The following is a 27,133-nucleotide window of genomic DNA, read 5'->3' as shown; positions in this document are numbered from 1 at the left end:
AACTTGTGCATCAGGTTATAGGTGGTCCTGTGAAGTGGGAACTGTTACCCAGGTAGCTGAAGCTGCCTGATCTTGACAAACCTCCAAACTTCCTCTTCTCTCTACCCAGTGACAAGGAGGCTGTCACATGGGAGGAGCAGGTGAAAAAATGAGCTTGGCACCTGCCAATAACTGTTGGCTGGAAACCTGTTTTGTTCCTGGTGCTACAAAAGCACATAAGACATGGTCTTTGCCATCAGAGAGCTTACACCTAGCAGACCACAGTGCCCCACTACCTTGAAGGGCATTTGTGGATTCCTTGTTCCTTCAGATAAATCAAGCTAATGTAGGGAAGCCTTTAATGTCCTCACCTAGCTCATCCAGCTCTGCTCTGGACTCTGCTGAGCTGCACAATTGGCAGCTCTGTACATGTGTCATTCCCTGTTCTGGATCACACACCACAAAGGCATAGAGGAGAGTCACAAGGGGCAGTGTATTCAGGAAGCCTTGGAAGGTCCCTGGTACCAAGCACTCGTGCCTGTGGACATTAGGAAGGGAGCTCAGGACTGGATGGAGAAGGACATGGCCTGCTTCATGAAGGTGTCAGTCTTAATTGTAGGTGATAGCCCTTGAGAGCACAGCTACTATTTCCCCAGGCCTCAGCAATCTGTGGACCAAAGTAGTTCTTCGACTTTGGACTTCAGTTTTAGACTTTAATGTGCCACGCCTTCTGACTCAAGGTCCCCACAATCCCCTTTACCCATCTTCCACAATCAGTGACTGCTGGAGCACACCAGGAGGCAGCTTGTAGGAGCCCTTTTGCTCTCTGGGCCTGCTGGCATATTGAGACCTGGATCCATGCATGTGCTGGCGTCTAGGACCAGAATGTGTTTTTTTTTCACTCTCTGGGACTGCGAGGAACGTGCTCAGAATTCAAGGGTTTGGGGAATAGGACAGAATGGTGTTCTGTTTCTCATCCATCAGATCTGAGCTCTGAGAAATTAAAACTAAGCATGGGAAACCTGTCCATTTGGGGGAGAGGTTGGCTAGAAGGGTCTAGAGCTCGTGTCAGCCCCAGCCAGGGCTCACTGAACTCTTTGGACGAAGAGTGAGAGAAGTCTGTGAAATTGTAGGTAGTAGGTTGTAGAATCAGAGGATGGGGTAGAGAAACCATGAAGAGGTTCTTACAGAGGTTTGGGTAGAATGGGACAGAGTATCTTCAGGTGGTATTGACAAGAGGTAGGAGCAGAACTTTCTATAACACTAGAAACCATTCTGAGGGCATCTGTTGGGAGTAATGGTGCAGTTCAAGAGGTGTGGGTAAAGGGAGTCGGGCGGTAGCGCAGTGGGTTAAGCATAGGTGGTGCAAAACACAAGGACCGGCACAAGGATCCCAGTTCAAGCCCCCGGCTCCCCACTTGCAGGGGAGTCACTTCACAGGCAGTGAAGCAGGTCTACAGGTTTCTGTCTTTCTCTCCCCATCTCTGTCTTCCCTTCCTCTCTCCATTTCTGTCTGTCCTGTCCAACGATGACAACATTAATAATAACTACAACAATAAAACAACAAGGGCACCCAAAGGGAATAAATAAATATCAAAAAAAGTTATCAAGAGGTGTGGGTAGAAAACTTCATGCTGACATTAAAGCTCTCCTGTGGATTCTGGGAAATACTGTCTACCATGGCACCCACATTTGAGCATTGCCAGACTACTTCAAGACTACTAAACTGGCCTTGTGCCTCCAGCCCCATCCAGTCCATTCTGTTCACTGTTGCCTGATTAACCTGCCTATAAGTGTCTTGTTTGTACCTGCTGCTTTCTTGCGATGAGATTTTTCCAACATTCTGTGTCTGGAGTGTGAATGATTTCACCCCACTATCTACGCCTTCCTGGATCGGACTCTTTGTTCACAAGTGGCAGTGAGTGGTAGGAGTCCAACAGACACTGGCTTAGGTCACAAGGGGAGTGTGCTGGTTGTCACCTGTGGCTGGGGCTCAGGACCTCCAGGCCGCTATGGCAGCTTGCTCCCTTCTTCCTATTTTCTGTGCTTGCTGATGTCATCCTCTCATCCCACTCTGATCCACCTGGCAGGAAGCATGGGGAGAAGCTGCCCACACACATCAAGTCTCATGACATTGTCATCAGAGTGAACAGTGTGTGTTCTTCACTTAGACAAATCCCAGGAAGGATTCTGATCAGGTCTGCTTGGGTCAGGGTGCCTTACCTGAGTCAGCCTATAGTGTTTGAGGAGCGAAATAGATTTACCCTGGGGAAGCTGGGGGGTGCTGGAGAGATTCACATATGCTGGTCCCTGTTCGGGCACCAGATGCCGGGCTAGCTTCACAGGCAAGAGAGAGACGACCAGGGACTCATGGCTGAGCTGGGAACACAGTTCAATCTTTATTGAGCGGGAATGCAGTGCAATCTATCTAATCTCTATTCATTAGAAAATCAAATCCTGTCCTTTATATCTCCTGAGGCGGAAGTGTCAGGTCGGAAGAGGAAGTATGTAGGATAGGGAGTGGGGAGAAGGAAAAAGTGCACGTGCTCGGAAGTATCAAGCTTGCATCTAACCAGTGGGGATTAAACCAATGCCCTGTTGGCAGGGCGGGTTTCAGGTAAAGCAGTGATTATGTAAATAGACCACAGTGTTAAGCAATGCAAGCGAATCTGACATGATGATCAAAACAGAAGGGGTCTTAGAAGCAGAATTAGAAGCAGACCAACACACATACACTGTAAACTTGAAATATATATATATATATGTGTGTGTGTGTGTGTGTGTGTGTGTGTGTGTGTGTGTGTGTGTGTACCCCCTATGTAGTAAGAATATGCAAGAATCCTTCTTCCTGTCCTCCAGTTTTGTCCTCAAAGCCCAATCCTGATTCCCCATCCTCTTTTCTCTTCCCCATCCCACATAGTCATGTTGATCCCCCCACACACACACATACCTTTTATTATTTATTTTAAAATATAATTATTTTGTGAGAAAGAGAGCAAGAGAACCAGAGCATCACTCAGGTAGATGTATGCAGTGAGGGATCAAACCTGGGCCCTCACCCATGCAAGTCTCCCAAGGGTCTCCTCTCTGACTCTGTCCTCTTACTTCAACATTAGACAAGGAGGAGGTTATTAAGAGAGCTGGAAGAACAGGGCTCAGGTCCAGGCAGTGTATCTCCAGGATTTGGAGATAATAAACTGCTTCTCCCTGTGTGGTTCTGCAGGACTGAGGGTGGGGGCCCAGGGCTGTCACCCCTGCAAGCAGCACATAGTTGGCAGGCTGCTTGGTCATGAAATGTTGCCTCTGCAGTCTTTCCCGCTCCACTCTCAGTTTCTGAGTCCAGTCGCAGGTTTTTCCTGGGGATTTGCAGAATTTAAAATTCCTTGTGAACTGGAAGCTTTTCATAGAGGCGGGTTAGAATACAATCAATATTAATTCTGGTGCAGATGCCATCTTTTCTTAATCCATCACCACCATCTCCTACATGCAAATGAGCTTCCACAGCCCCATCTAGGCTTTCCCACAGAGCCTGTCTCACATGCTCTCTTCACTCCCAGCCAGGAAGCAAACCTCCCTGATTCCAGGCCCATTGTTGTACATGATTGGAAATGCAGGATCCAATGTCACTCAGCCTTTGCAAGACAAGACCCCCAGCTCCATTACTCCTGGGGCAGAAGCAGCTTTTTCTTCGTCGGAGAACTGTTGAAATGTGGATTTCCTTGTTAATTGAGGTTCCCAGCACGTCTGTGGAGCTGGCTGGACGCCTCCAGAATGTTTTCCAAGCAGGCTCCAGCTATTCCGGCCTGTCAAGACCAGACTTGCCAAGGGAGTGTGGGGCTGGAAGATGTTCATTCCAGATTCACAGTGCTGTGCATGCGTTTCAGAGCCAGCTTTGGCAAGCTCAGACCAATCTCTGCCACCTAGCTGGACCAAAGAGAGGGGTTGGGGCGGGCAGGCAGTGAGGTTTCTCAAGAGGGCTGGAGAAAGCTGTGTGCAGCAGGACACAGCCAGCAGGCATGCATACAAGCAACAGGCGGTTTCCCTTAACTGTTTCCCTCCCAAACACTGAGCCCCCTCTATCTTCCCTAGAAGGCCTTGGGTATGAACCCTTTGTCTTCTAGAGCCAGAAGAACAGCTTAAGTTTCTCCTTTTTTTTTTTTTTTTGGACCATTTTTTTCATTTTATCGTACTGTACAGAGAAATTGAGAGGAGGGGGAGATAGAGAGGAAGAGAGAAAGACAGACACCTATAGACCTATTTCACCACTTGTGAAGCCCCTGCCTTGCATGTGGGCAGCCAGGGGCTCAGATCTGTATCCTTGCATTTATTACTATGTAATAATACATACATGCTTAACCAGCTATGCCACTGCCCAGCCCCCCACTTTTCTTTATTTTTTATTTATAAAAAGGAAACACTGACAAAACCATAGGATAAGAGGGGTACAACTCCACACAATTCCCACCACCAGCTCTCCGTATCCCATCCCCTCCCCTGATAGCTTTACTATTCTCTATCCCTCTGGGAGAATGGACCCAAGGTCATTTGCAGAAGGTAGAAGGTCTGGCTTCTGTAATGGCTTCCCCTTAGCTTAAGTTTCTAAGCAGTTCACAATACTTCTGTGTACCAGGCACCTTATAGATACCCATTTCTTTTTTCTTTTCTTTTCTTTTTTTTTATTTTCTTTCCTTTTTATATTTATTTATTTTCCCTTTTGTTGCCCTTGTTTTTATTGTTGTTGTAGTTGTTGTTGTTGTTATTGATGTCGTTGTTGGATAGAACAGAGAAATGGAGAGAGGAGAGAAAGAGACACCTGCAAACCTGCTTCACCACCTGTGAAGCGACTCCTGCAGGTGGGGAGCTGGGGGCTTGAACCAGGATCCTTATGCTGGTCCTTGCACTTAGTACCACGTGTGCTTAACCCGCTGTGCTACCACCCAACTCTCTAGATACCCATTTCATCTGTTAATATCTCATCACATGTTATTATTCCTATTTTTGCATACTGGGAGCCTGAGGCTACACAGAGGTAAAGTCACTCTCTCAAAGTCATCAGTGACACTTCAACTTATGGATGCAAGGAGACAGACTGAAACACTTGACGGAGCATCTGACATTGGGAGTATTAGCAGGCTGGTGACAGGAAAGATGTCAGTAGCCTCAGATGTTCATGAAAAGTGACAATTATAGTAACTTCTGAATTTTCAAACTGAGCTTCAATTTGATTGAGTGAGTGTGGGCCTCAACCACCCCCTGCATTTGCCCTAGTTGTTATCTCACCTGCCTAGTTGTTATCTCACCTGCTTCTCATCTCAGACCCCAAAGCTGGTGGCTGGAGCAAGATGAAGTTTTGGGAGTGAGTGGGCAGCCAGTGGTTCCCAACTCCCTCCCTTCCTCTCTTCTTTCCTTCCTTTCTTTCTCTTTCTTTCATGCTCAAGCTATATTATTTAATTTATGTACACTTCTGCATAACCATTGTACTCTCTCTCCAGCCCCATATGTACATTTCTGCACTTTACTTATTCTCCCTCTCAAAAAAGGAATGCCCCCAAATGTCTGGTGGGTTAGATTCAGGGATGAGTTGATAAAGGACTTATAGTCCTTCTTTCTTCCTCGTTGATTATGTCTAGATTTGGAATGAGCCTGGAAGATCTGTAGGCAGAATGTTCTTGATTCAAATCCTAGCAGGTTCCCTCCCCCTGGAGTTTGTGCCCCAGCTTCTGTGTGGAGTGGAGCTTAGGACGACTGGGGTGTGCTAGAGCAGCAAGGTCCAACTCTATCCCTGGCCTCCTTCCCCCATCCCCCAAGACAAGACACCTGGGAAACTCAAGAATTGCCCTGTAGATATTAAGTTTAATTTTAGAGGTGAAAAGAAAAATTCAACTTGTAGAAAAAAGTTGTGTTGTCATATGACCATTATTAAGATTTGTGTGAATAACTAACTGTTAATGTCTTTTCTACTTTCTATGTCTAGCAGTTGAAAAACACAAAACCAAGAGCCAGGAGATACCTGGTAGTAACCTTGTAAATGTCTTACCATATGTGAGGTCCTGGGTTCAAGTCCTGATATCCATGATGGAACTATCCAGTGGTTTCTCCCCCTTTCCTTGTCCCCCCCTTCCCTTTTTCTTTTATCAGAGCACTGGCTTGTGTTGGTTCTGGGGGTTGAACCTGAGACATTAGAGCCTCAAGCATGAAATCTTTTTTTTGCATAGTCATTATACTGTCTCCCTAGCTCTTTTTCCTCTGTTTCTCTCTCTCTCTCTCTCTTTTTTTTTTTTTTTTTGCCAGAGCACTGCTCAGCTGTAGCTGGTGTGATGTGGTGTGGTGTGGTGTGGTGTGGTGTGGTGTGGTGTGGTGTGGTGTGGTGTGGGGTGTAGGGGATTGAACCTGGGACCTGGGAGCCTCAGGCAGGAGAGCTGCTTTGAATAGCCATTATGCTGTCTCTCCCACCCAGACTCTCTCTCTCCTTCTCTCCTCAGTCTCACTCTCTGGGAATGCTGGACCCAGGAAGTTACTCAGCAGTGTTATATGTGTACAAGGCCCAGAGTTCATCCTCAGATGCCACATTTAACAACAAGAAATGTAAAATTTGGGAGTCGGGCAGTAGCGCAGCGGGTTAAGTGCATGTGGTGCGAAGTGCAAGGACCAGCTTAAGGATCCCGGTTCAAACCACCAGCTCTCCACCTGCAGGTTCAGTCCCCCACATACCACACCATACCACATAAGCCAGGTGGTAAAGCAGGTCTGCAGGTGTCTGTCTTTCTCTCCCCGTCTTCCCCTCCTCTCTGTATTTCTCTCTGTCCTATCTAACAATGTCAATAACAACAATAATAACTACAACAACAATAAAAAACAAGGGAAACAAAAGGAAAAATATTAATTTTAAAAATATCTATATAAAATTCAGGACTGGGTGGACAACATAACAGGTATGCAAAAGACTTTAATGCCTGAGGCTCTGAGTTCCCAGGTTCAGTCCCCCAGCACTTCCAAAAGACAGTGCTGAGCAGTGTTCTATCTCTCATTAAAATAAAATAACATTTTTAATGTAAAATCCAAAGTCAGTATTGTTGCATTTCCATGTAGTATGAACTTTCTGAGGAAGCACACTGGGTTATACTTATTACCTGTGGTCCCATGCCAGCAGAGAATTTGAGAATGACTTAGCCCAGCTGGTCTCTGAGGCACAATGAATTCAGAGGCATCTACAGAAACAAGCATGAGAGAGCTGGAAAATATGAACCAGGAGAAAAACGTGTAGGAACTGAACTGCAGTGGGCTGGGTGCCGTGCTTATATCTTCCTTGTTTTCCTGAAATTAGAAGCTGTCAAGAGTTCTGAGACTTGCGCCTGATTCTGTTTCTTCTAATGTTTAAATCTGGGCTGTGCATAAAATAGCAGAACGTGAATTTTTTTTTTTTTTTTTTTTACTATTTCCTGAGAATTTAGCCTGAGAAAAGGCAGGAGGATTCTTAGAGCATTAGTAGAATTAATCAGTTTCTCCAGACAGTGACAACCACAAAGATGGAGTATAACCATTGCTGGTGTTCTATGGTTAGAATTTTTTTTTATATAACCTAAAAAATAAACTTAGATCATGACTAAAATGATTGCATTTCAAGGAAAAGACTAATTCCTCCCTGATGGCACCAGAGAAGTAGAAGAAGTAGAAGTTTGTTAGCAAAACTTTGACTGTTTGTGAGAAATCAACACAATTCTGCCAAGTGCCACAGATAGACAGGACAGTGACCTATCCTCAGAAGCATGAATTTCATTCCTGCTCCCCAAGGGACACAATCGTCATTCATACTGTTCTCAACGATACAAATATATATATATATATATATATATATATATATATATATATATATATATCCCAATTTTCTTGTGTTGTTCTTCCTCACCAATCATAGAATTGATATCCTTTTAGTTTTTTGGTTGTTTTTTTTTTTAACCTCCAGGGTTATCACTGGGACTCAGTTCCTGCACTACAAATCCACTGCTTCTGGAGGCTTTTTTTTTCCCTTTTCTTGCTATTGTTGTTATTATTGTTGTTGTTACTGCTGTCATTGTTGTTGGATACGACAGAGAGAAATGGAGAGAGGAGGAGAAGACAGAGGGGGAGAGAAAGATAGACACCTGTAGACCTGCTTCACCGCTTGTGAAACGACTCCCCTGCAGATGGAGAGCCGGGGGCTCGAACTGGGATCCTTAAGCTGGTCTTTGTACTTCACATTATGTGCGCTTAACCTGCTGCACCACCTCCCAGCTCCCCCATTTAGGTTCTTATCTCTAACAGCAAAATTATAGTTGGCAGTGACTCATAAAATGTAGGCACTTGAGAAGAGTAGTTAATATATATATATATATATATATATATATATATATATATATATATATATATATATGACAGTTGTGATGACATATGAAATTAACACAGTAAATAAAAAGCCTGGAGGGTATCCACCCCCAAAATAATCACTTGCTGCTTAAACATGAGGATAACCTTTAAATGCCCTTAAATTATTTGAGAGACAAGGCCCACATCTAAGGCAAAGGCTCCAGCCTCCAGCCTGTCTCCTCTTAATGCAGTAGAACCTGCCTCTCAGGATTGAAATGGAAAGCACTTTGCTGCTGTGACTGACTTTGGACCTGTTACTCCCTTTACGGGAGCCCCCTTCCTTCCTCCCTTTTGAAAGCATAAATGTAGGCAACTGTGTAACCTTCCAAGTTATCCCAAATTATCTGAGAGCTTAAAGACATATGTTTGAAGTCATGATTTGGGGGTGGGGCGTCCGCTTTACTTATTCTCTTTCCTCTTCAGTCTGAGTACTTCCCTAGAGTGCTTTACCTTCAGGACTGAAGGAAAGAGCAGTGGTGAAATATCTTCTAGGGATTAGCATGAAAGTAATAAGATAACTGATTTTTGGTAACAGTATAGGACAGTATCATCTTAAAACCTGGAACGGGAGGTTGTTGCATACGAAAATACTTAAAAAAAAAAAAAAACACAAAGAAAACTTGCTATTTATGAAAGATGCCAAGGAAAAGGTGGTAGAAATGACCATGTGGTGGACATTAGAGAAAAAGGAGAGAGAAATGGCAACAGAGTTTGAGATCTGGGGAAATATAGTTTCAGTAGAGGGCCACACAGGACCTGCTGATTTCTCTAGTTTCAGAGTTGAAACCAAGAAATGGGCCCCAGGACAAGCACTAAGGATGTCAACCAGGCACAGAGCCTGAGAGTGGCTAAATAGGGATTAGGGTCAGAGTATCAGAATTTAATTCCTCTGCCAGTGACAGGAACACCCAAAACAACAGACTTAAGCAGGATGAAAGATCACACGGAAGATGTGGAAGGGGTCAATCCAGGGCTGGTATTTTGACTCCATCCTTAGGAGGGGTTCTAGCTCAGTTGTCCTTCCATTCCACTAAAGTAGGACTGCAAATGATTTGTGAGAAGAGAATTCCTAGCGGCAAGAAAAGTTGTAGACCTTCCTTATCTTGGTTTATGTTTTCAGTCATTGACACTGAGTGCCTGATGTGTTCAGGCATTGCTTGAGGGCAATAGGATTCTGCTGGTAAAGCTTAGTCAGGTGGGAGGCAAGTCAGACAGTTTTTTTTTCTTCTAGCGTTTGCCCTTCTTCCGTAGCCAGTCAACAGCGTCAGGTTGAGCCTGATGTAAAGTTTCGAGACCTCCTTTGAATCTGGAGAGGTGGCAGTCGTTGACTATGTGGGTCATAGTCTGTCTGGAGCCGCAGGGGCAGTTTGGGTCGTCTCTGGCTCCCCAGCGATGGAACATAGCGGCGCACTGGCCATGGCCTGTTCGATAGCAATTGAGGAGGGCCCAATCAGACAGTAAGCATTCTCTACTCCAGTCTTTCCAATGAGCTATCTTCAGTTTTACTTGTACCTCATTAAAGATGGGAGCAGGCAATGTCAAACATCCCCTGCTGATGTCTGTAGGCACCTTGGGCAGACAGTATGGGCATCTCTTTAATAGAAATTCATTTCATCAAACACTCCCTGTGCAGGTCTTGTGAGAAGAGTGGAGGGGCTGAAGGGGCAGAGTGGAGGGGGTGAAGGGGCGGAGTGGAGGGCTGAAGGGGCGGGGGTGGTGTAGAGGAAGAATTAGTAAACCAGGGCCTCACCGTGAAGTGGTGAAGTGACCTAGAGTCATTCTTCAGCCAGCATCCTCATGGGCCAAATTGAAAAACATGAAGATAAGAATCCAGATGTAAATTCTTGAATCTATTTTCTTTGAAGAAAAAATAATCAGGGTTCTTCCTTGCTACCTTGCTATGTACAGAGCAAGAGTGATCAGGAATAATTTTGTGGTTCCTATGATTTTTTTTTTTTTTTTACCAGAGCACTGCTTAGTTCTGGTTTATGGTAGTGTGGGGGATTGAACCTGGGACTTTGGAGCCTCAGGCATGAGAGTGAGTTTCTTTGCATAACCATTATGCTGTCTACTCCTGCCCTTGGACTTTTGAGACTAAGCTGGGGAGCTTGGGACATTCCTTTTTCCTGCTTATGTGACTTCATGCAGTGGTCCCTGAGCCTGGTTTTGCTGGGAACCAGGCAACTGCCCAGCCTTATTAGCACATGTGTTATAAGTGGGCAGGGACTGAAGTTAGACCCAGAGCCAGTGTTGTCCACTCAGAACTGCCCTGGCCACAGTAGTACCCAACATCAGCGATTTTCAAAATATCTGAGATGAAGAGCTAGCTTTGTAAGCTTCAGCTTTCAATATGTCACAAGGATGAAATATTTGAAAAATGAAATTAAAGAGACTTATGGTGACCAGATACAGTGGGTAGAGCACATGCCTTGCATACATGGGGTCCTGCGTTCAGTTCCTGGACCTGCATGTTCCATTTTTCTTGCCTTTTTGTTTGTTTGCTTGTCGTTGCTGGGACTTTACCACTGCAGGCTGACTTTTCAGAGGGACAGAGAGAGGGAAGTTTTCTCCGTGCAGTGGGGGCACGCACCCCTACTCTCACCCCCATGGGCTCACTTGCCAACCCTCTCTCATTTAGAAATTAGACCTTTAAAAAAATGAAATCATGTATGGTCTTTATAGAAAATAGTCAGACTTTCACTTTAAAACATCATACAAAATAGAAAAGTAGACGTCTACCCATAGATTCAAGAGACATAAAATTAATTTGTCCCGTGGCTTTAAGCATTCTAAAGGCTCTCTCGATTCAGCTAGTTTGCTGGCAGCGAGGCATTAAGAGTCATCTCTGGCACTGGGGGGGGCTGCACTTTGGTCAGCACTGTCCTGCAGACCAAGGACCTCAGGCCGGTCAGTCAGAGGCTACTGTCCTCCCCAGCTCCCAGTTCAGTTCTTGGACTGTTCTAAAGGAGAATGAAGAAGCTGCCCTTCATCCTCTGTGGCCCATGCCTATCTCCTTCCCCACACGTCTCTCTGGCGCCCCCTGCCCAGTGTCCCATGTCCAGCACCCTACCCTGTAGGACAGCTCGGCTGACTGTCCTATGAAAGTCCCCATGTGCAGGTGAAAACTTTATCACATACTTGGAGCCAGAGAAGGCAAGGTCAGCACAGACTGCGATCATTAGCTAGGCTCCCCCATCAAACTGGGGCTTCGAGCATATGCAAGTTTGATCAGCAAAGCAGCCAGAGGCCAGGCACTGTGACCTGTGCAGGGCAGGTGGGTGACTGCTGGCCCTATCTTGCAGTTCTCCAAGGAGAAGGAGAGGCACATGATGGACAGGACCCCTGAAAGACTGAAGAAGGAGCTGGAGGAGGAGCTGCAGCTGAGCAGTGAGGACCTGCGCAGCCACGCCTGGTACCATGGCCGCATCCCCAGACAGGTACCCGCCCTGCCCCCTGCCGGCACACGCCTGGCCGCTCTGATGCTGCCTGGACTGATGACCTTGCAGGGTCGCGTGTCTGTGCCTTGTGGGAGCCAGTCCCAATCCAAGCAAAAACAAATGCTCTCAAGTGGTGAGCGGTGACTTGACCCAGAAGACTGTGGGAAGAGCTGTGGTCAGGTATCCAAAGTGTTTCCACCTGCCTCCCAAGTGGATGGGGGAGAGTAAATGTTCACTGTGGTCTGCAAACCCAAAGTGGGTAGGAAGCAGCTGCCACAGGACTGGTAACCTGAAGATGCAGGAGGCTGCTGTGGTTCAGGTAATTGAACTCTGGGCCGCCGGCCTGCAGCCTCACACTTTCTTGGCATGTAGTGGCAGGTGCAGAGAGGGTGTCATCAGGGCGAGTGGCACAGAGCCTGTGCCCTAGAGTGTCCAGCAATTGCTTTCTCTCCATCACCCCCACCGACCTACCTACCTGAGAGGAGGAAGAGCAGAAACTATACCATTGATCACAGACAGCCTACAATGGGGGGTACATTTGGTTGAATGGCATGGGTGTGTGCTATTTAATAGTATGGAAGTAGAAAAATAAGTGCAGACCTGAAGTGTGGAGTTTTTCTTTGGTATTTCTTGTGGCCTGTTCTGAACAGGAGGAAGATTGGCTGGGGCAAGAGGAAAGGGATTCTGTTGTCTTTTTTTTTTTTTTTTTAACTGTAGCAGATTTCTCAGCACTACCAAAGGAGTTAACCCCCACTCTAACTTCTTTTTTTTTATTATTATTTTTATATTTATTTATTTATTTTCCCTTTTGTTGCCCTTATTGTTTTTCATTTGTTGTTATAGTTATTATTGTTGCTATTGATGTCATTGTTAGATAGGACGGAGAGAAATGGAGAGAGGAGGGGAAGACAGAGAGGGGGAGATAAAGATAGACACCTGCAGACCTGCTTCACCACCTGTGAAGCGACTCCCCTGCAGGTGGAGAGCCAGGGGCTCAAACCAGGGTCCTTATGCTGGTCCTTGCTCTTCGTGCCACATATGCTTAACCCACTGGGCTACCGCCTGACTCCCCCACTCTAACTTCTATAGGAGGCCAGGCAGTGGTTCACCCAATTGAGCATGCACATTACCACATGCAAGGACCTGGGTTCAAGCCCCTGGTTCTCACCTTCAGGGGAGAAGCTTCATGAGTGGTAAATAAAGCAGTGCTGTAGGTGTCTCTCTTTCTCTCTCCCCCCTCTCAATTTTTTGATGCCTATTGGAAGATACAGAGTAACAGAGAGAATGGGGAAGGAAAAAATAGCTGCCAAGAATGGCGGATTCTTCATGCAGGCACTGAGTCCCAGCAATAACCTGGTGGTGATAAAGGGGGACAAAGAACGACTATAGGAGATACAGAAAAGGGGGGGCAGGCTGTAGCATAGTGGGTTAAGCGCACATGGCATGAAACTCGAGGACTGGCATAAGGATCCTGGTTTGAGCCCTGGGCTCCCCACCTTCAGGGGAGTCACTTCACAAGTGGTGAAGCAGGTCTGCAGGTGTCTGTCTTTCTCTCCCGCTCTCTGTCTTCCCCTCCTTTCTCCATTTCTTTCTGTCCTATCTGGCAACAACAACATCAATAACAATGATAAAAACAAGGGCAACAAAAAAGGAAAATAAATAAATATTTTTTTAAAAAAAGAAGATACAGAAAAGAAGATAAACTCTCGCCTATATATAAACTCCCTCCTAGAGATAATCACAGTGAACATTTTCATATATGTCCTCCCAGACTTTCTAAATCAAGGGTGAGATCATACAACATATACTTTTTGGTAGCCCACTTTCTTCACTTAATGATATATCCCAGGAATTTTCTCCCACTGCAAAATGCCATTCTGCATTGTCTATCTGTCCACTGTATGGATGCAGCACTATATATTGGACACTGTGACCAGCATTCTTTAAGATAAGTGCTATGTTCATGCCTGTAATTATTTCCTCAGGCTCAATTCCAATAAATGGAATTTCTATGTGAAAACATTTTCAAGGCAAACATGCAGCTTTAAAGTAACCATGGTGACATACTATTCTGAGCTGACTAATCAAACATAGCGATATCCTGTAGGATTGTCAGTGTTTATAGAACTAATCACTGTGACCCTCATCCGTCTCTTTGTTGTGATCCTAAAATTTATTTTCTGGAGCACACCTGGTCACCAGCCTCAAGGACTTGGGCTCGAGCCCCCACACCCCATCGGCAGTGAGCCTGCTTCATGAGTGATGAAGCAGGTCTTTCTCTGCCTCTTTCTATTTCTTCAGCCTCTCTCAATTTTTTAAACATCTTTTTCCTTTATTGGGGGATTAATGTTTTACAGTTGACAGTTTACATTAATATGTTTATGTACATACATATAACATTTCCCAGTTTTCCATATGTACATAAACATATTAATGTAAACTGTCAACTGTAAAACATTAATCCCCCAATAAAGGAAAAAGATGTTTAAAAAATTGAGAGAGGATGAAGACAAACAACAACAACAAAAAACCCTTTCTTTCAATTTCTCTCTGTTCTATCAAATAAAAAAAAATTTTTTTTTAAGGAAAGAAAAGAAAGAAAAAGAAAGGGGCTGGGTGGTGGCGCACCTGGCTGAGCGCACATGTTACAATGAGCAAAGACCCAAGTTCGAGTCCCCAGTCCCCACCTGCAGGAGGAAAGCTTCACAAGTGGTGAAGCAGTGCTGCAGGTGTCTCTCTGTCTCTCTATCCCACCCTTCCCTCTCAATTTCTGGCTGTCTCTATCAAATAAATAAATAAAGACAATAAAAAAATTCTAAAAAGAAAAAGAAAACAATGTTCACCGGGAGCAGTAGACTCATAGTGCTGGCACCAAGTCCCAGCAAGAACCCTGGTGGCAATAAAAAATAAAATAGTTTTATTTTCCACTTGCCACAATTGTAAATTTTCAGCTAGACATCATTCAAGATTATGTAACTGAACTTTATAATGATAGCTGTACTAGTTCAAGCTAACATGTCACTTCTTAAAGATTTTTTTAAATTTATTTATTCATTCCCTTTGTTGCCCTTGTTGTTTTATTATTGTCATTGCTGTTGGATAGGACAGGGAGAAATGGAGAGAGGAGGGGAAGACAGAGAGGGGGAGAGAAAGACAGACACCTGCAGACCTGCTTCACCGCTTGTGAAGCGACTCCCCTGTAGGTGGGGAGACGGGGGCTCGAACCAGGATCCTTACGCCGGTCCCTGCGCTTTGCACTATGTGTGCTTAGCCCGCTGCGCTACCGCCCGACTCCCACTTCTTAAAGATTTTAAGATGTTTACTTATGGGAGAAGAGAAACCAAAGCATAATTCTAACACTTGCAAGTGTTAATGCCAGGGCTTAATGTTGGTACCTCTTACTCTTGAAAAATTTTATAGCTGCTGTTTACGTAATACCATCCCCATTTTGTAGATAATCTAACTGAGCTAGAGCGGTTATGTAGCATTTCCAAAGTCACACAGCTGAGCCAGAAAGCAAACCCAGGCAGCCTGAGTCTAGGTGACAACACAGAGCTCTGTGCCATATAAGCTCTCTCTCCTTTTGCTATAAAACATCAGCTCTAACATAGGCAGCCTTGTTGGGCACCTGCTGTGTTCCAGATGTTCTGCCAATCCTTTGTCTTTTTATGTATTCAAGTATATCATCCTCCTAACTATTTCGTGAGATGGGACCTGCCCTGACCTTGTTCCAGACCCTCTAGCAAGAATCAGTGTGCCCAGAACCCACCTCCATATCTGACTCTGTAGTACCTGGTCTCATGCTTAGAAAGAGGGCGCTGAGTGACTTTTAGATGCCAGTAGTCACTCTACTGGCATCTAAAGGAAGGAATAGGCAACCAGACCCAACAGACACAAGTTTTCTAACGTCTATTTTACATCCTTCAAATTTGCATAAATTTTACCTTGCTGTGATGTGAGACTCTTCTGGCATCTAACATACCCGTTGTTTGTTTATCCTCACTGAAATGGAAGCTTTCGCTTAAAAATAGAAGGCTCACCACAGTGGAGACTCTAGTCTGCTTCATTCACTGCTGTAAACCTAGTGCCATGTTGGCACATAGTAGGTCTCCAGCAAATATTTCCAAAGTTAATGAGAAAGTTCTTTTTTTTTTTTTTTTTTTTTTTTATTCATGAGAAAGATAGGAGAGAGAGAAAGAACCAGACATCACTCTGGTACATGTGCTGCTGGGGATTGAACTCAGAACCTCATGCTTGGAAGTCCAGTGCTTTATCCACTGTGCTACCTCCTGGACCACGTGAGATAGTTCTTTAAATGAATACTTAATTCTTCTAAGTATTAAATGTTTGTAGGGAAAAAAAAAAAAAAAAGCTTGACTAGGGAAGATCTGCCACAATAGCATTATGTTCTGTTGGCCCAAAGAAGTGGGGAGACATGCAGCTATTAAAAGGAGTGTGAGGACTGGAGAGAGAGAGAGAGAGGTCACCAGGTAGCCTATGTGCCTTGGCTTGTGCACCCACAGGTGCCTGTGGTGTCTCTGCCTCTCTCTCTCTATATCCACCTAAAAATGAAAAAGCATCCTAGAGCAGTGAAGTCATGCGTGAGACCTTCATTCCGCAAAATAGATCTTACAAATATAAAAGGAATGGGGTGGGGGTAGCATAGTGGTTATGCAGAGACTCTCATGCCTGAGGCTTGGAAGTCCCAGGTTCAGTCCCCTGCACCACCATAAGCCAGAGCTGATTAGTGCTCTGGTAATATATATATGAATGTAAGCTGGCCTTTCCTACTCTTTACAAACCTTTTTCCCCCAAAAGGTGTCAGAAAACCTCGTGCAGCGAGATGGTGACTTCCTGGTTCGTGACTCTCTGTCCAGCCCCGGAAACTTCGTCCTGACCTGTCAGTGGAAGAACCTCGCTCAGCACTTCAAGATCAACCGTACTGTCCTGCGGCTCAGTGAGGTCTACAGCCGCGTGAAGTACCAGTTTGAGATGGAGAGTTTCGACTCCATCCCAGGCCTGGTGCGGTGCTACGTGGGCAACCGTAAGCCCATCTCCCAGCAGAGTGGGGCCATCATCTTCCAGCCCATTAACCGGACAGTGCCGCTGCGGTGCCTGGAGGAGCGCTACGGCACCTCCCCGGGCAGGGCCCGCGAGGGCAGCCTCACAGAGAGCAGGCTGGACGTGACCAAGAGGCTGAGCCTCACCATGCGAGAGCAAAATGCATCCCGGGGGAACCTCCTCAGGTGGGACAGGGCCTTTCCAGGTGTTGTGGGGACCGTGAGGGCTACCCAGGCTGTCAGGCAGATAAGGAGCTCCCCCTGGAAGAGGGGAGCAGCAGAGATGGGCATCAGAGTGCCAGGAGTTGTGGGAGACATGGCATGAGGCAGTGAATAATCAGTTTCCACTGCGTTCGTACCAAGAACAAATGATACCTATTCTGAGGAGAGGAGAGGAGGGGAGGGGAGGGGAGGGGAGGGGAGGGGAGGGGAGGGGAGGGGAGGGGAGGGGAGGGGAGGGGAGGGGAGGGGAGGGGAGGGGAGGGGAGGGGAGAGGAGAGGAGAGGAGAGGAGAGGAGAGGAGAGGAGAGGAGAGGAGAGGAGAGGAGAGGAGAGGAGAGGAGAGGAGAGGAGAGGAGAGGAGAGGAGAGGCTGGGCTAACTGAAAGAGACTTTATAGAGGAGGTATGGTCAGTGTGGGGACTGGGGAAAATGTGGACAGATGCTTCAAAGTGGGTAGGGAGGGCATTCCCAGTGGGTGGCCTGGCCTGAATATGAATGGCTATAAGGAAAGGCAGGAGTTGCTTGGAGTGAATCCTTGGTGAGGCTGGGCCACCTAAGTTAAGGGAGGTGACCCCACTCAATTGGAAGGCCTCAGTGGCAGGCTGAGGGAGACTAATACAAGATCACAGACCCAGACAAAGTCAACAAAGCACCTTTTTAAATGCAGTGTGGAGGAAAGAATCCACAACCTCTTCTGTGTGTGAGACTGTTGAGTGACCTCCCCCACCTAGTTTGTTTATTGTTTTGGAGGGAAGAGAGAGGAGGGACACCATCCATGTCGCTCCTCCCAGCGCCGTCCATGTTGCTTCCAGGCGCCGGCATACCTAGCAGAGCCATGTGGTGTCATACGCAAAGACTCAAGTCAGAACCTAAAGGGCAAAAGCCTCACAAACAGTAGAGCAGTCCTCTCTCTGTCTTTGTCTGTTCTCTCCGTCTCTTAGCCTCTATTAAAAATTACTTACATATATAATATATGTATATATTTACTTATGTATATATTATGAGAGAGAGAGGTAAAGAGGAAGACCAGAGCACTAGCCCGGCTCTGGCATAAGGTGGTATCAGGGGGGTCGGCCGGTAGCGCAGTAGGTTAAGTGCATGTGGCACTAAGCGCAAGGACCAGACTAAGGATCCCAGTTTGAACCCCCGTCTCCCCACCTGCAGGGGAGTCACTTCACAGGCAGTGAAGCAGGTCTGCAAGTGTCTGTCTTTCTCTTCTCCTCTCTGTCTTCCCCTCCTCTCTCTTTCTCTCTGTCCTGTCATATAAAAACATCATCAATGACAACAATAATAATAACCACAACAGCGATAAAACAAGGACAGCAAAGGAGAAGAAAAAAATAGCCTCAGGAGCAGTGGATTCGTGGTGTAGGCACCAAACCCCAGCGATAACCCTGGAGGCCAAAATAATAATAATAATAATAATAATAATAATAATAATGTGGTATCAGGAGTTGAACCTGCGATCTTTGGGTTTCAGCATGCTAGCTGCTGCTCTAACAGGGTGGGTTATCTCCCCAGCCCACCCTGGTCTCTAAGCTTATGCACTTAAACCAATCTGTTTTATTCCACTCACTGGTCTTCTCCCTGGACCAGGAGGAAATGTCATAAATTACAATTTATAGCCTGTAAAAAACTCAGAAGCAAAGTACAAGACTGTGAGTAATGCAAATTACAGTTGTGTGTTGCCAGGACTATCTAGTGGATGTTAGTCAGCATCGGTTGGGGGACCCATTGGTCTCAACTCAAATATGTGTCTTCCACCAACTGGCTGGTTGGCCCTGGGCAAGCTGTGCACCTTCTCTGTGTCTCACTTTCTTCATCTGGAAAGATGGGGTCTGGGGGTTAATTGAGTGAAGCTCTACCCAGCACTGGGAAGAGTGTTGGTACAGTGATGCACTAGTTAGCTTCAGTACCTGTTACCTTCTCTGGGAGGATTGGAGACTTGCAGGAGTCTGGGCAGCTTCAGGGGAGAGGGGTGGGGAGACAAGAAATTTCCCTTTTTGTAGTCACAAGATTAGCCTTTTTTTGTTGTTGCCAAGGCTTCACTGTTCTCAAGTCAACTTTTTCCATTAGAGAGGAGCAGAGAGACAAAGGGAAAGACAGCACAGCACTGCAGCTTCTTCAGGGTGATAGGGGCCAGGATTAAACCTGGGTGGTACTGCACATGGCAAAATAGGCACACTGTCCAGGCAAGCTATCTTGCTGGCCCTTGAAGACCTCCTTTTAAGAGATAAAAAGTGCACTGTTTCTTCTGGGAATGATGGCTGGCTGTCAGTGTGAAGGGAGCTGATACATAAGAGAGCCAAAGCATGTTCAGCAGTGCACAGACATCCTATAGAGGAGGCTGGTTTCCTGCACAGTCTTCAGGGACTTGGATTTTAAGTATAGTTTTTTTGTTTGTTTGGTTTTGGTTTTTGGTTTTCACTTTTTAAATTTTTATTTATTTATTCCCTTTTGTTGCCCTTGTTGTTTTATTGTTGTACTTATTACTGTTGTTGTTATTGATGTTGTCATTGTTGGATAGGACAGAGAGAAATGGAGAGAGCAGGGGAAGACAGGGGGAGAGAAAGATAGACACCTGCAGACCTGCTTCACCGCCTGTGAAGCGACTCCCCTGCGGGTGGGGAGCCGGGGGCTTGAACCAGGATCCTTTCACCAGTCCTTTCACTTTGTGGCACCTGGGCTTAACCCATTGCACTACCGCCTGACTCCCTTGTTTTTTAAGCTAAGAAGTGAAAGTAAGACTGAGGAAGTGTACTAGATTGATGAGACGTGTCTAGCAGGACCAGACTTCTGATCAGCAGAGCTGCGTAGGTCTCGTCACCCCTTGGCACAGGCCATAGGCCCAGAATTGTCTCAGCAAGGGGGGGAATAGGCTTGACATGAATGATGGCGCATTGCCCTGCCCTGCCCCACTGCCCTTCAGTGACTCCTGCACCTTCCCTGACGTCAGGCCCGCTGGTTGGCTGGCCAGTGGCCATTAGGCAAAGGCGTGTGCCCAGCCAGGTAGCATTCCAGGCCAGCATTTCTGGGCCCGGCGGCTGACCGCTTCTGGTGATCTCTGCTTAAGTAGCACTTCAAAGAAACTATTGTCTTCGAAATTTGCCCCTTGTGCTGCCTTATCTCTGAGGAGTTGCTGGGAATTTGGGGTATTTATTTTTTGGTATGTTTTATTTTCCCCCCCTTTTGGCATTTGCAAAGGTAGGAAAGCAATTTACAACTTCTGTAGCATAAGCTTGTGGGAGGGACGATGAAAGTTCATTACAACCTACCTGCCTGGTGTGTACTTTCTCTTGTAGCCAAAAAGAATCTGTTCTTTGGTGCTATTTCAGGCAATTTGCCGTCTGGATCAGGAAGGGACAGAAGGAATGCAGCTCAGTGTGTTGAAAATCACCTTTTCCCAGTGCCTCGGCTGCTGTATGCTGACTACGCCCACCCTCTCCAACCTTACTAGGAGGCGCTTGGCTGTGGGGGTCCCAGCCCCAAGAAACCTGGAGTAGGGGGTTATCAGCCACTGGGCAGTCCTGCAGAGTATTGGAGGGATGTTGTGATTTGCACTGAGATGGAAAATGCCCCAAAGCTTCCCCTGATACTGCGTCTGTATGGTGGAAATGCATGCTAGCTAGTTAGACATGTCTTTCCTCCTGGGTCTGTAAATAATTTTTAGGCTCTGTTGAGAGCACACATTCCAGTTCATCAGATTTTCCTGAGAGTGCCATGCTCCTCTGCTCTGTTCAGCAAACGAGAAGGCTCTGAGGAGGCATCCCTAAGCCTGGCCAGATTGCTGTGGGATACCAGCATGGAGCCCAAGGCGCAGTGTGTGTTAATCGTCTCATCGATTATCTCTTCCTCCAGCAGGCATTCCTTTACTGTTAGAGTATGCTCCGATACCCTCATTCTAAGCAATCTTGTTTTTTTAAAAAAAGTTTTCCATGACTGCCTACAGGCTTTACTTCTAAATGACACATGTCTGCTGTCCCACTTGTCTTTTGCTTCAGAAACAAAGAGAAGAGTGGCAGTCAGCCCGCCTGCCTGGATCTCATGCAGGACAGAAGAGCGCTGTCCCTCAAAGCCCACCAGTCGGAAAGCTACTTGCCAATTGGTAGGTGTTTGGAGATTTTGTGGAGGAGGAAGGGACTATGTCAGCCCAATTCCCTTCAGCTGAATTCGCCTGCAGGACGGGTGGGGAGGGGCTTTCAGGCTGAGTTTGGATTTGAATCACTGAGCTGCACACTGTGTGTGTGCTGGCTGTAAGCCTTATAATACTTCTTAGAGGTGGCTGTGTGTATTCCTTTAACGCAGCTGAGAGTCCCGAGGCACAGAAGCTATGTAACTTGTCCAGTCACCCATCTGGTGAAAGGCTAAAGCAAAACTTGAATCTGGTTTTCAGAGTCTGAGTCCATTTTAGCTGGTGATTTTCATGACAGTTGAGCCAATTCCCTTGGTCTCCACCTTGGGAAGTAGTAGGTGGGTGAGTTGATGCAGAGAGACTTGGTGGAGCATCTCTCCACAGAGCTGCTCCTCTCCCCACTGTGCCAACCACAGCCAGACAGGTGAAGTGTGAGGTGTGGGCAAACCTACTAAGCACTTCTATTAGTAAGGTTGGAACCATTTTTCATAACTAACCTTTGTTGGAACCGCAAACTAAATTTAATTTATTAATATTATTATTATTACTACCAGACCACTGCTCAGCTGTGGTTTATGGTGGTGCTGGGGATTGAACCTGAGACTTTTACTGCCTCAGGCGTCATGAAAGATATTTTGCATAAACGTGATCTTCCCAGTGCGCACACTGATTTTCCTAACGCCCCTTTATAAGCTGCATTTAGGTAGATAACCTCAACTTCTTCCTTCCCTTATCTTCTTTACCTACTTTCCGCACCTCCTTTCTTCTTCCCTGAGTCTCTCTGGCTTTCCCTTTGGAAGCCGACAAAATAGCTCATCTGGATAGTGTGTTTGCTTTGCCATGCCTGTGACCCAGGTTTAGGACTGGCCCCACCAGATTGGAAGAAGCTTCAATACTGTGGTATCTTTCTGCCATTCTCCCTCTCTGTCTCTGTCATGTCTGTATCTGAAAAAGTCAGCCTGGAGCAGTTTAACTTTGGTGACAATTTAAAAAAGAACAAAACTGGCTGGATGACTCAGGGTCCTTTATGTGGCTAGAAGCTTCTACTTCTTGGGGCAAGATTAGATTACTCACTGCCCTCCAAAGGCATTTTCCTGTTCTGACTGTACCAACCTTCTATGACCATAAAATAACATTGCAGTCCAACTGGCCACTGCGAGAATTCATAATTGCAGTGGGTGGAGCCAGGCTACTTCTGGAAACAAGCTGCCTGCTCTAGACTGGGTGTGGGACTGTCCTGCTGAGCTTTTGTTTGAGACTAAAGATTGAGACCCAAGGTCTCAGCACTGTGAAGGCTGGGGAGCTGACACTCACATGGACTGGTGTTCCCTTCCCCACTGAGTTTTTCCTGATCTTCTCTTGTCTTCCACAGGCTGCAAGCTGCCCCCTCAGTCACCAAATGTGGACACAAGTCCCTGCCCAAACTCACCTGTTTTCAGGACGGGCAGTGAGCCTACCCTGAGCCCAGCGGTGGTTCGGAGGGTCTCCTCAGATGCTAGAGCAGGGGAGGCACTGAGGGGCTCAGACAGCCAGCTGTGCCCCAAGCCACCCCCTAAACCCTGCAAGGCACCCTTCCTCAAGACTCCCCTGTCTTCATCCCCCTGGCTCAACTCAGAGGCCAACTACTGTGAACTGAGCCCAGCCTTTGCCGCAAGCTGTGACATGGGAGCCCGGCCACCCTTCTGTGCCCAGGACAGCTATGTGGAGCTGCTGACATCCAAGCAGAAAGGGGGGCCAGGCCCCCGGAACTCTGGCACCAACTACTTGATCCTTGATGATGATGACGGGGAAAGGCCTGGTGGGTTGCCATCAGCATTGCAGAGAAGCAAGGAGCAGGAGGACAAGGATGAGTTTGTGCCGCCCCTCCTGGAGAATGTCTCTTCATTCCGGCCCAATGACTTTGAGTCAAAGCTCCTTCTTCCGGAGAACAAGCCCCTGGAGACAGCCATGCTGAAACATGCGAAAGAACTGTTCACTAACAATGACCCCAAGGTTATAGCCCAGCACATGCTGAGTATAGACTGCCAGGTGAGTGCCCACACAGTAGGGTGGGGGTATATGTCAGGTTGTGTCGCAGGGGAGAGAGAAGAGACCAGGAACTCGTGGTGGAGTGGGAACGCAAATCTCTATTCACGGGGACGTCCCAGAGTTGGATGTGAGCACAGCGGTTTAGGACACGTAGAGCTAGCAAAATGGCCGCCTCCCACTATGCCCACCAGCCCTTCTCCAGGTCTTCTCCACGTCAGGACGCGGAAGAGAAAAAAGGGCGAACTTGGAATAGCAGCGGGTTTCATAGGGTAAAAACTGGAAGTGGCAAGTTGGAAATGGAAATGGCTAAGAAAGGGGGTGAAGAGAGGCAAAAGGCCTGCTGGGAAGGTGAAGGCGTCCTTAGCAACTGTTGCGATGGTTTTAACTGAATTAGCAATACCCTGAGAGGATAACATGGTGGGGATCTTTCAGGCAAAACAATGATTATGTAAGCAGAGCAGGGGGGCTGGCTTTAAGGCCCATCAGGTATACTTGGGGAGTATAGTACTTTTCAACACTCAGATGGGAGATCTCTCCGGGCCTCACTCTGCTTACTCTTTAAGTGCTCAGTTCATAGGAAAAGTCTTTCACTCAGGTATAGGGCTTTATTTAAGGGGTGGATATCACAGGCCAGAGCAACCTTTGCTCAGGCAGGAAGCCTGTACAATTCAGCTTGGGCAGAGAAGGTTAGGAGACTGCAGCTCAGCGTCCTGCCCCCCCCCCCTTACACACACACACACACACACACACACACACAGAGAGAGAGAGAGAGAGAGAGAGAGAGAGAGAGAGAGAGAGAGACCCTTCTCCAGCCTAGCACTGATTCAAAAATTCTCCCCTGACCTTAACTCCCATCAGAATTTGGAAGAGTCAGACCCAAGGAAGGAAGGAAGACTATAAATGAAAATGTAATTTCAGGAGTAGTAGAGTCTTATTTTTATTTCATTGTACATTACATCTACACAGTAAATCTGTTCTAGATTTACTTTATTGTTACTGAAATGCTCTTAGAATAAATACTTTAAATTTTTTTTTGATTGATGAGTGAGTGAACCAGAACATCAATCTGGCACATGTCAGGGATTGAACTCAGCACCTTGTGCTAGCAAGTCCTGGGCTCTTCCTCTGTGCTGCCTCCCAGGCCACTGTGTTAATATCTGCTCACTGATTTTTTTTAATTTAAAATGCAAATATAACTTTTTTAAAGTATAGAAGACAATGAAACAGTAAGAGAAAGGAAAAATTTGAAATCACAAGTCCAGGTTCCTAGTGACCCATCACCACTGTTTATTTTAGGCCATCTAATACATGTTTGTAAATCACTGTGTGCCTTTCTGTTTCCCACAGAAATGACACACAGACATACACTGTTCCAAATACTTTCACGACTATATGCATAAGTATATATTGACATGCCACCATTTCTGTTAGAAAACATGTATTTTAGATACGGATGAATTTTGTTCGCAGGAAGTCCTGAAGACCGCCTCATCCTTTAGAGACATTTCTAGAAGGCAGGGTTTCACTGGCTGCAGTGGATTCAGCCTGTCCCACAACAGCCAGAGACAGACAGGGCCCTGCATCTGAGCTGAGGCCTTAATCAGGTGGAAAATGAAAATCCTTTTTCATGTGTTGCTCAGTGAAATCAATTGTTTCAAAGGTCAAGGCTTATTTAGGAAGTGGGTTTTCCTAGATTAATTTCCTGGGTGGTGAGTCACAACAGGATATCTACTCTCTGAACACAACCCTGGGAAGTTCCCCCATTGATGGAGGGCTTGACAGAGCCCGGAATGTTAGGCAGGTGTTGGCTGTCTTGAGCAAACAAACCTGTCACTCATGGGGAGGGGGTGGAGTAGGGGAGGACTGTGTTGGACCTGTTCACGTGGTTTGCCGAGTGTCCTTGGGCAGTGCTCACAAAGTGGCCAGATAACATACCTTGTTAAATACTAGCTCACTTTGGAGCAAGCTAAACCTGTTTGTGTAGTTAAGAGGATTTAGAATTCCTCTTCTCATACCGGTCAGTCATACTGGGCCCTGGATCCTGTATCAGAACCTATGTTGGTTCGCCATCGAAGAAAGTCCAGTGACAATATGGGTCTCAGTTTATAGAACTGCCTGAATCCCCAGAGGAAACGAATGCTTCTCTGTGGCCTCTAGGCTGAGCTTGATGGGCTTCTGGGAAAGATAAGGATGCCGCCAACCATCTTGGTAGCCATGAAACTACAGTCCAAGACTGTTTTTGCTGGAGGAATATGCAGTTTCTGGAGGAGTTCCCCACTCCTGTCTGCCTTCAGACAGCCCTGGAATCGAAGGTGGACTGAGCCTCTAGCAGTGATGGGGAGGGGGGCAGGACCTGGAGTCACCTGGGAACTCTGTGGGTCCCCAGTCCCCAAGGACAGGGCTACTTAGTACCCCTTCCTCCTTTGTATCTCCTCCATCACTTCCTTATTCTCTACCTGGAACTACTGACCTCAGGGCTTTGCCAACAAAGCAGGCACCACCAGCCTCTCTGAGGGAAATAAAACAGAAGCTGTTGTTACCCTCTGTGAGTGCAGCAGCCACATGGGCCACCTGCACACTGGGAGTAGGCAAAGGCAGCATCTGGGGCCCGCCTGCTGGCCCTCACCCTGTGCAGGGCCCAGGCTGAGACCAAAAGGACAGTGGGTGGTCCTGAGAGTGCAGTGTCCAGCCCCCAGCTGCCACGGGCTCAGTCAGGATGGGCATCCACTGAGGATGGGCACTACCTGGGCCTCACTTGCTTTATCTGGTCCCCCAACCCTCCGCCCACCCACCTTTCTATGCCATAGCTAAGAGTGAAGCCCCATAGCTAAGAGCTTGGCCTCTGAGGATGAACTGCCTAACACCAACTACCCAGGTGAGTGTAAGGACTAAGTGAGATAATATATGCTGGGCCCTTTCTCCACACCTGATTCAGAGTCTGTGTTTGTGTTATCCATGCAGCCTTGATTGAGCACCTTCTGTGTGCCAGGCCAGCCCAGGGTCTCTGTCCCCAGGGACGTGTGACTGGATGGGGTCAGCTGAGAGGGCTATGGATGCAGGAGCCCCACCCATAAGTCATTTATTTCCATGGGGAATGCTCTGCAGCTAACTGAGGCAGGGTCTTGAACACTGGCGGGCAGGAGCGGTTGGAGTGAGATGCCTGAGATGACTTTTGAAGACTGAAGAGGAGTTGGCACAATGGGAAACGCAGAATGCCTCTCCAGGCGGCAGGGAACACATATGTGCAGACTCACATGTCACAAACCTAGGGACTGGGCTGGCTCCTGGCAGGGTCCACACTGTGGGCAGACATAGGTGGGGATGTGGAGGGGAAGACCTGGTCAGTCTTTACATCCGTGAATTCCCAAATTTCTTCTTCCTGCTTGTGCCAGGTTGCTGCTTTTACAGTAGGGGAAACAGATCTCAAGTGCACAGATGCAGGTTGGAGCCCCTGCTGAGGGCAAGGGAGGTGGGTAGCGGAACCAGGCCAGCTCACTGCAGGTCTCTTGACAGCTGGGTGGGGAACTGGGCCAGTGGTCCCGTCCCCCCAGGTGCTTCCCTGGGTCACTGCTGTGCGGTAAGGAGCCAACAAAGCCCAGGCCTCCTGCTGATGTAAGACAGCTCTGGTTGCAAGGGCAGAAGAGGCTGGAATTCTGTTTTGTGGGGCACTGGTGTCACCCTGTCCTGCCAGATCAACTCAGGGTATAAGTTTCAGAAATCTTCATCCCTCCTCTACATCCTCAAGCTACATGGCACCAGGCATTTCACAGAGGCTCTAATCCAGGACCCACAATATCAGTTCAAGAGCCTCTTGTACCACAGCTCAGCTGGGCAAACAGGTGTAATAACCTGGAAATATTTACACTGAAGGAA

At 46.9% G+C, this 27,133-nt stretch overlaps 1 protein-coding gene across 5 annotated transcripts in view; it reads left to right on the top strand.

Moving 5' to 3' along the window:
• The window catches only part of BCAR3 (BCAR3 adaptor protein, NSP family member), a 338,182-nt gene that overhangs the window by 292,744 nt on the left and 18,305 nt on the right, over positions 1–27,133 (top strand). For all 5 annotated transcript variants that reach the window (XM_060202099.1, XM_060202100.1, XM_060202101.1 and 2 more), the window contains 4 exons: positions 11,685–11,819; positions 16,638–17,065; positions 21,102–21,205; positions 22,605–23,260. In XM_060202099.1, coding sequence (XP_060058082.1) covers positions 11,685–11,819; positions 16,638–17,065; positions 21,102–21,205; positions 22,605–23,260 — 1,323 coding nt within the window. The remainder of the gene's footprint in view (positions 1–11,684; positions 11,820–16,637; positions 17,066–21,101; positions 21,206–22,604; positions 23,261–27,133) is intronic.

This window comes from Erinaceus europaeus, chromosome 11, assembly GCF_950295315.1.
Source record: "Erinaceus europaeus chromosome 11, mEriEur2.1, whole genome shotgun sequence".
In the NCBI taxonomy this organism is placed as follows: Eukaryota; Metazoa; Chordata; class Mammalia; order Eulipotyphla; family Erinaceidae; genus Erinaceus; species Erinaceus europaeus.
Note: the sequence above shows the minus strand (reverse complement) of the source record. Positions and strands in the feature narration are given on the sequence as shown.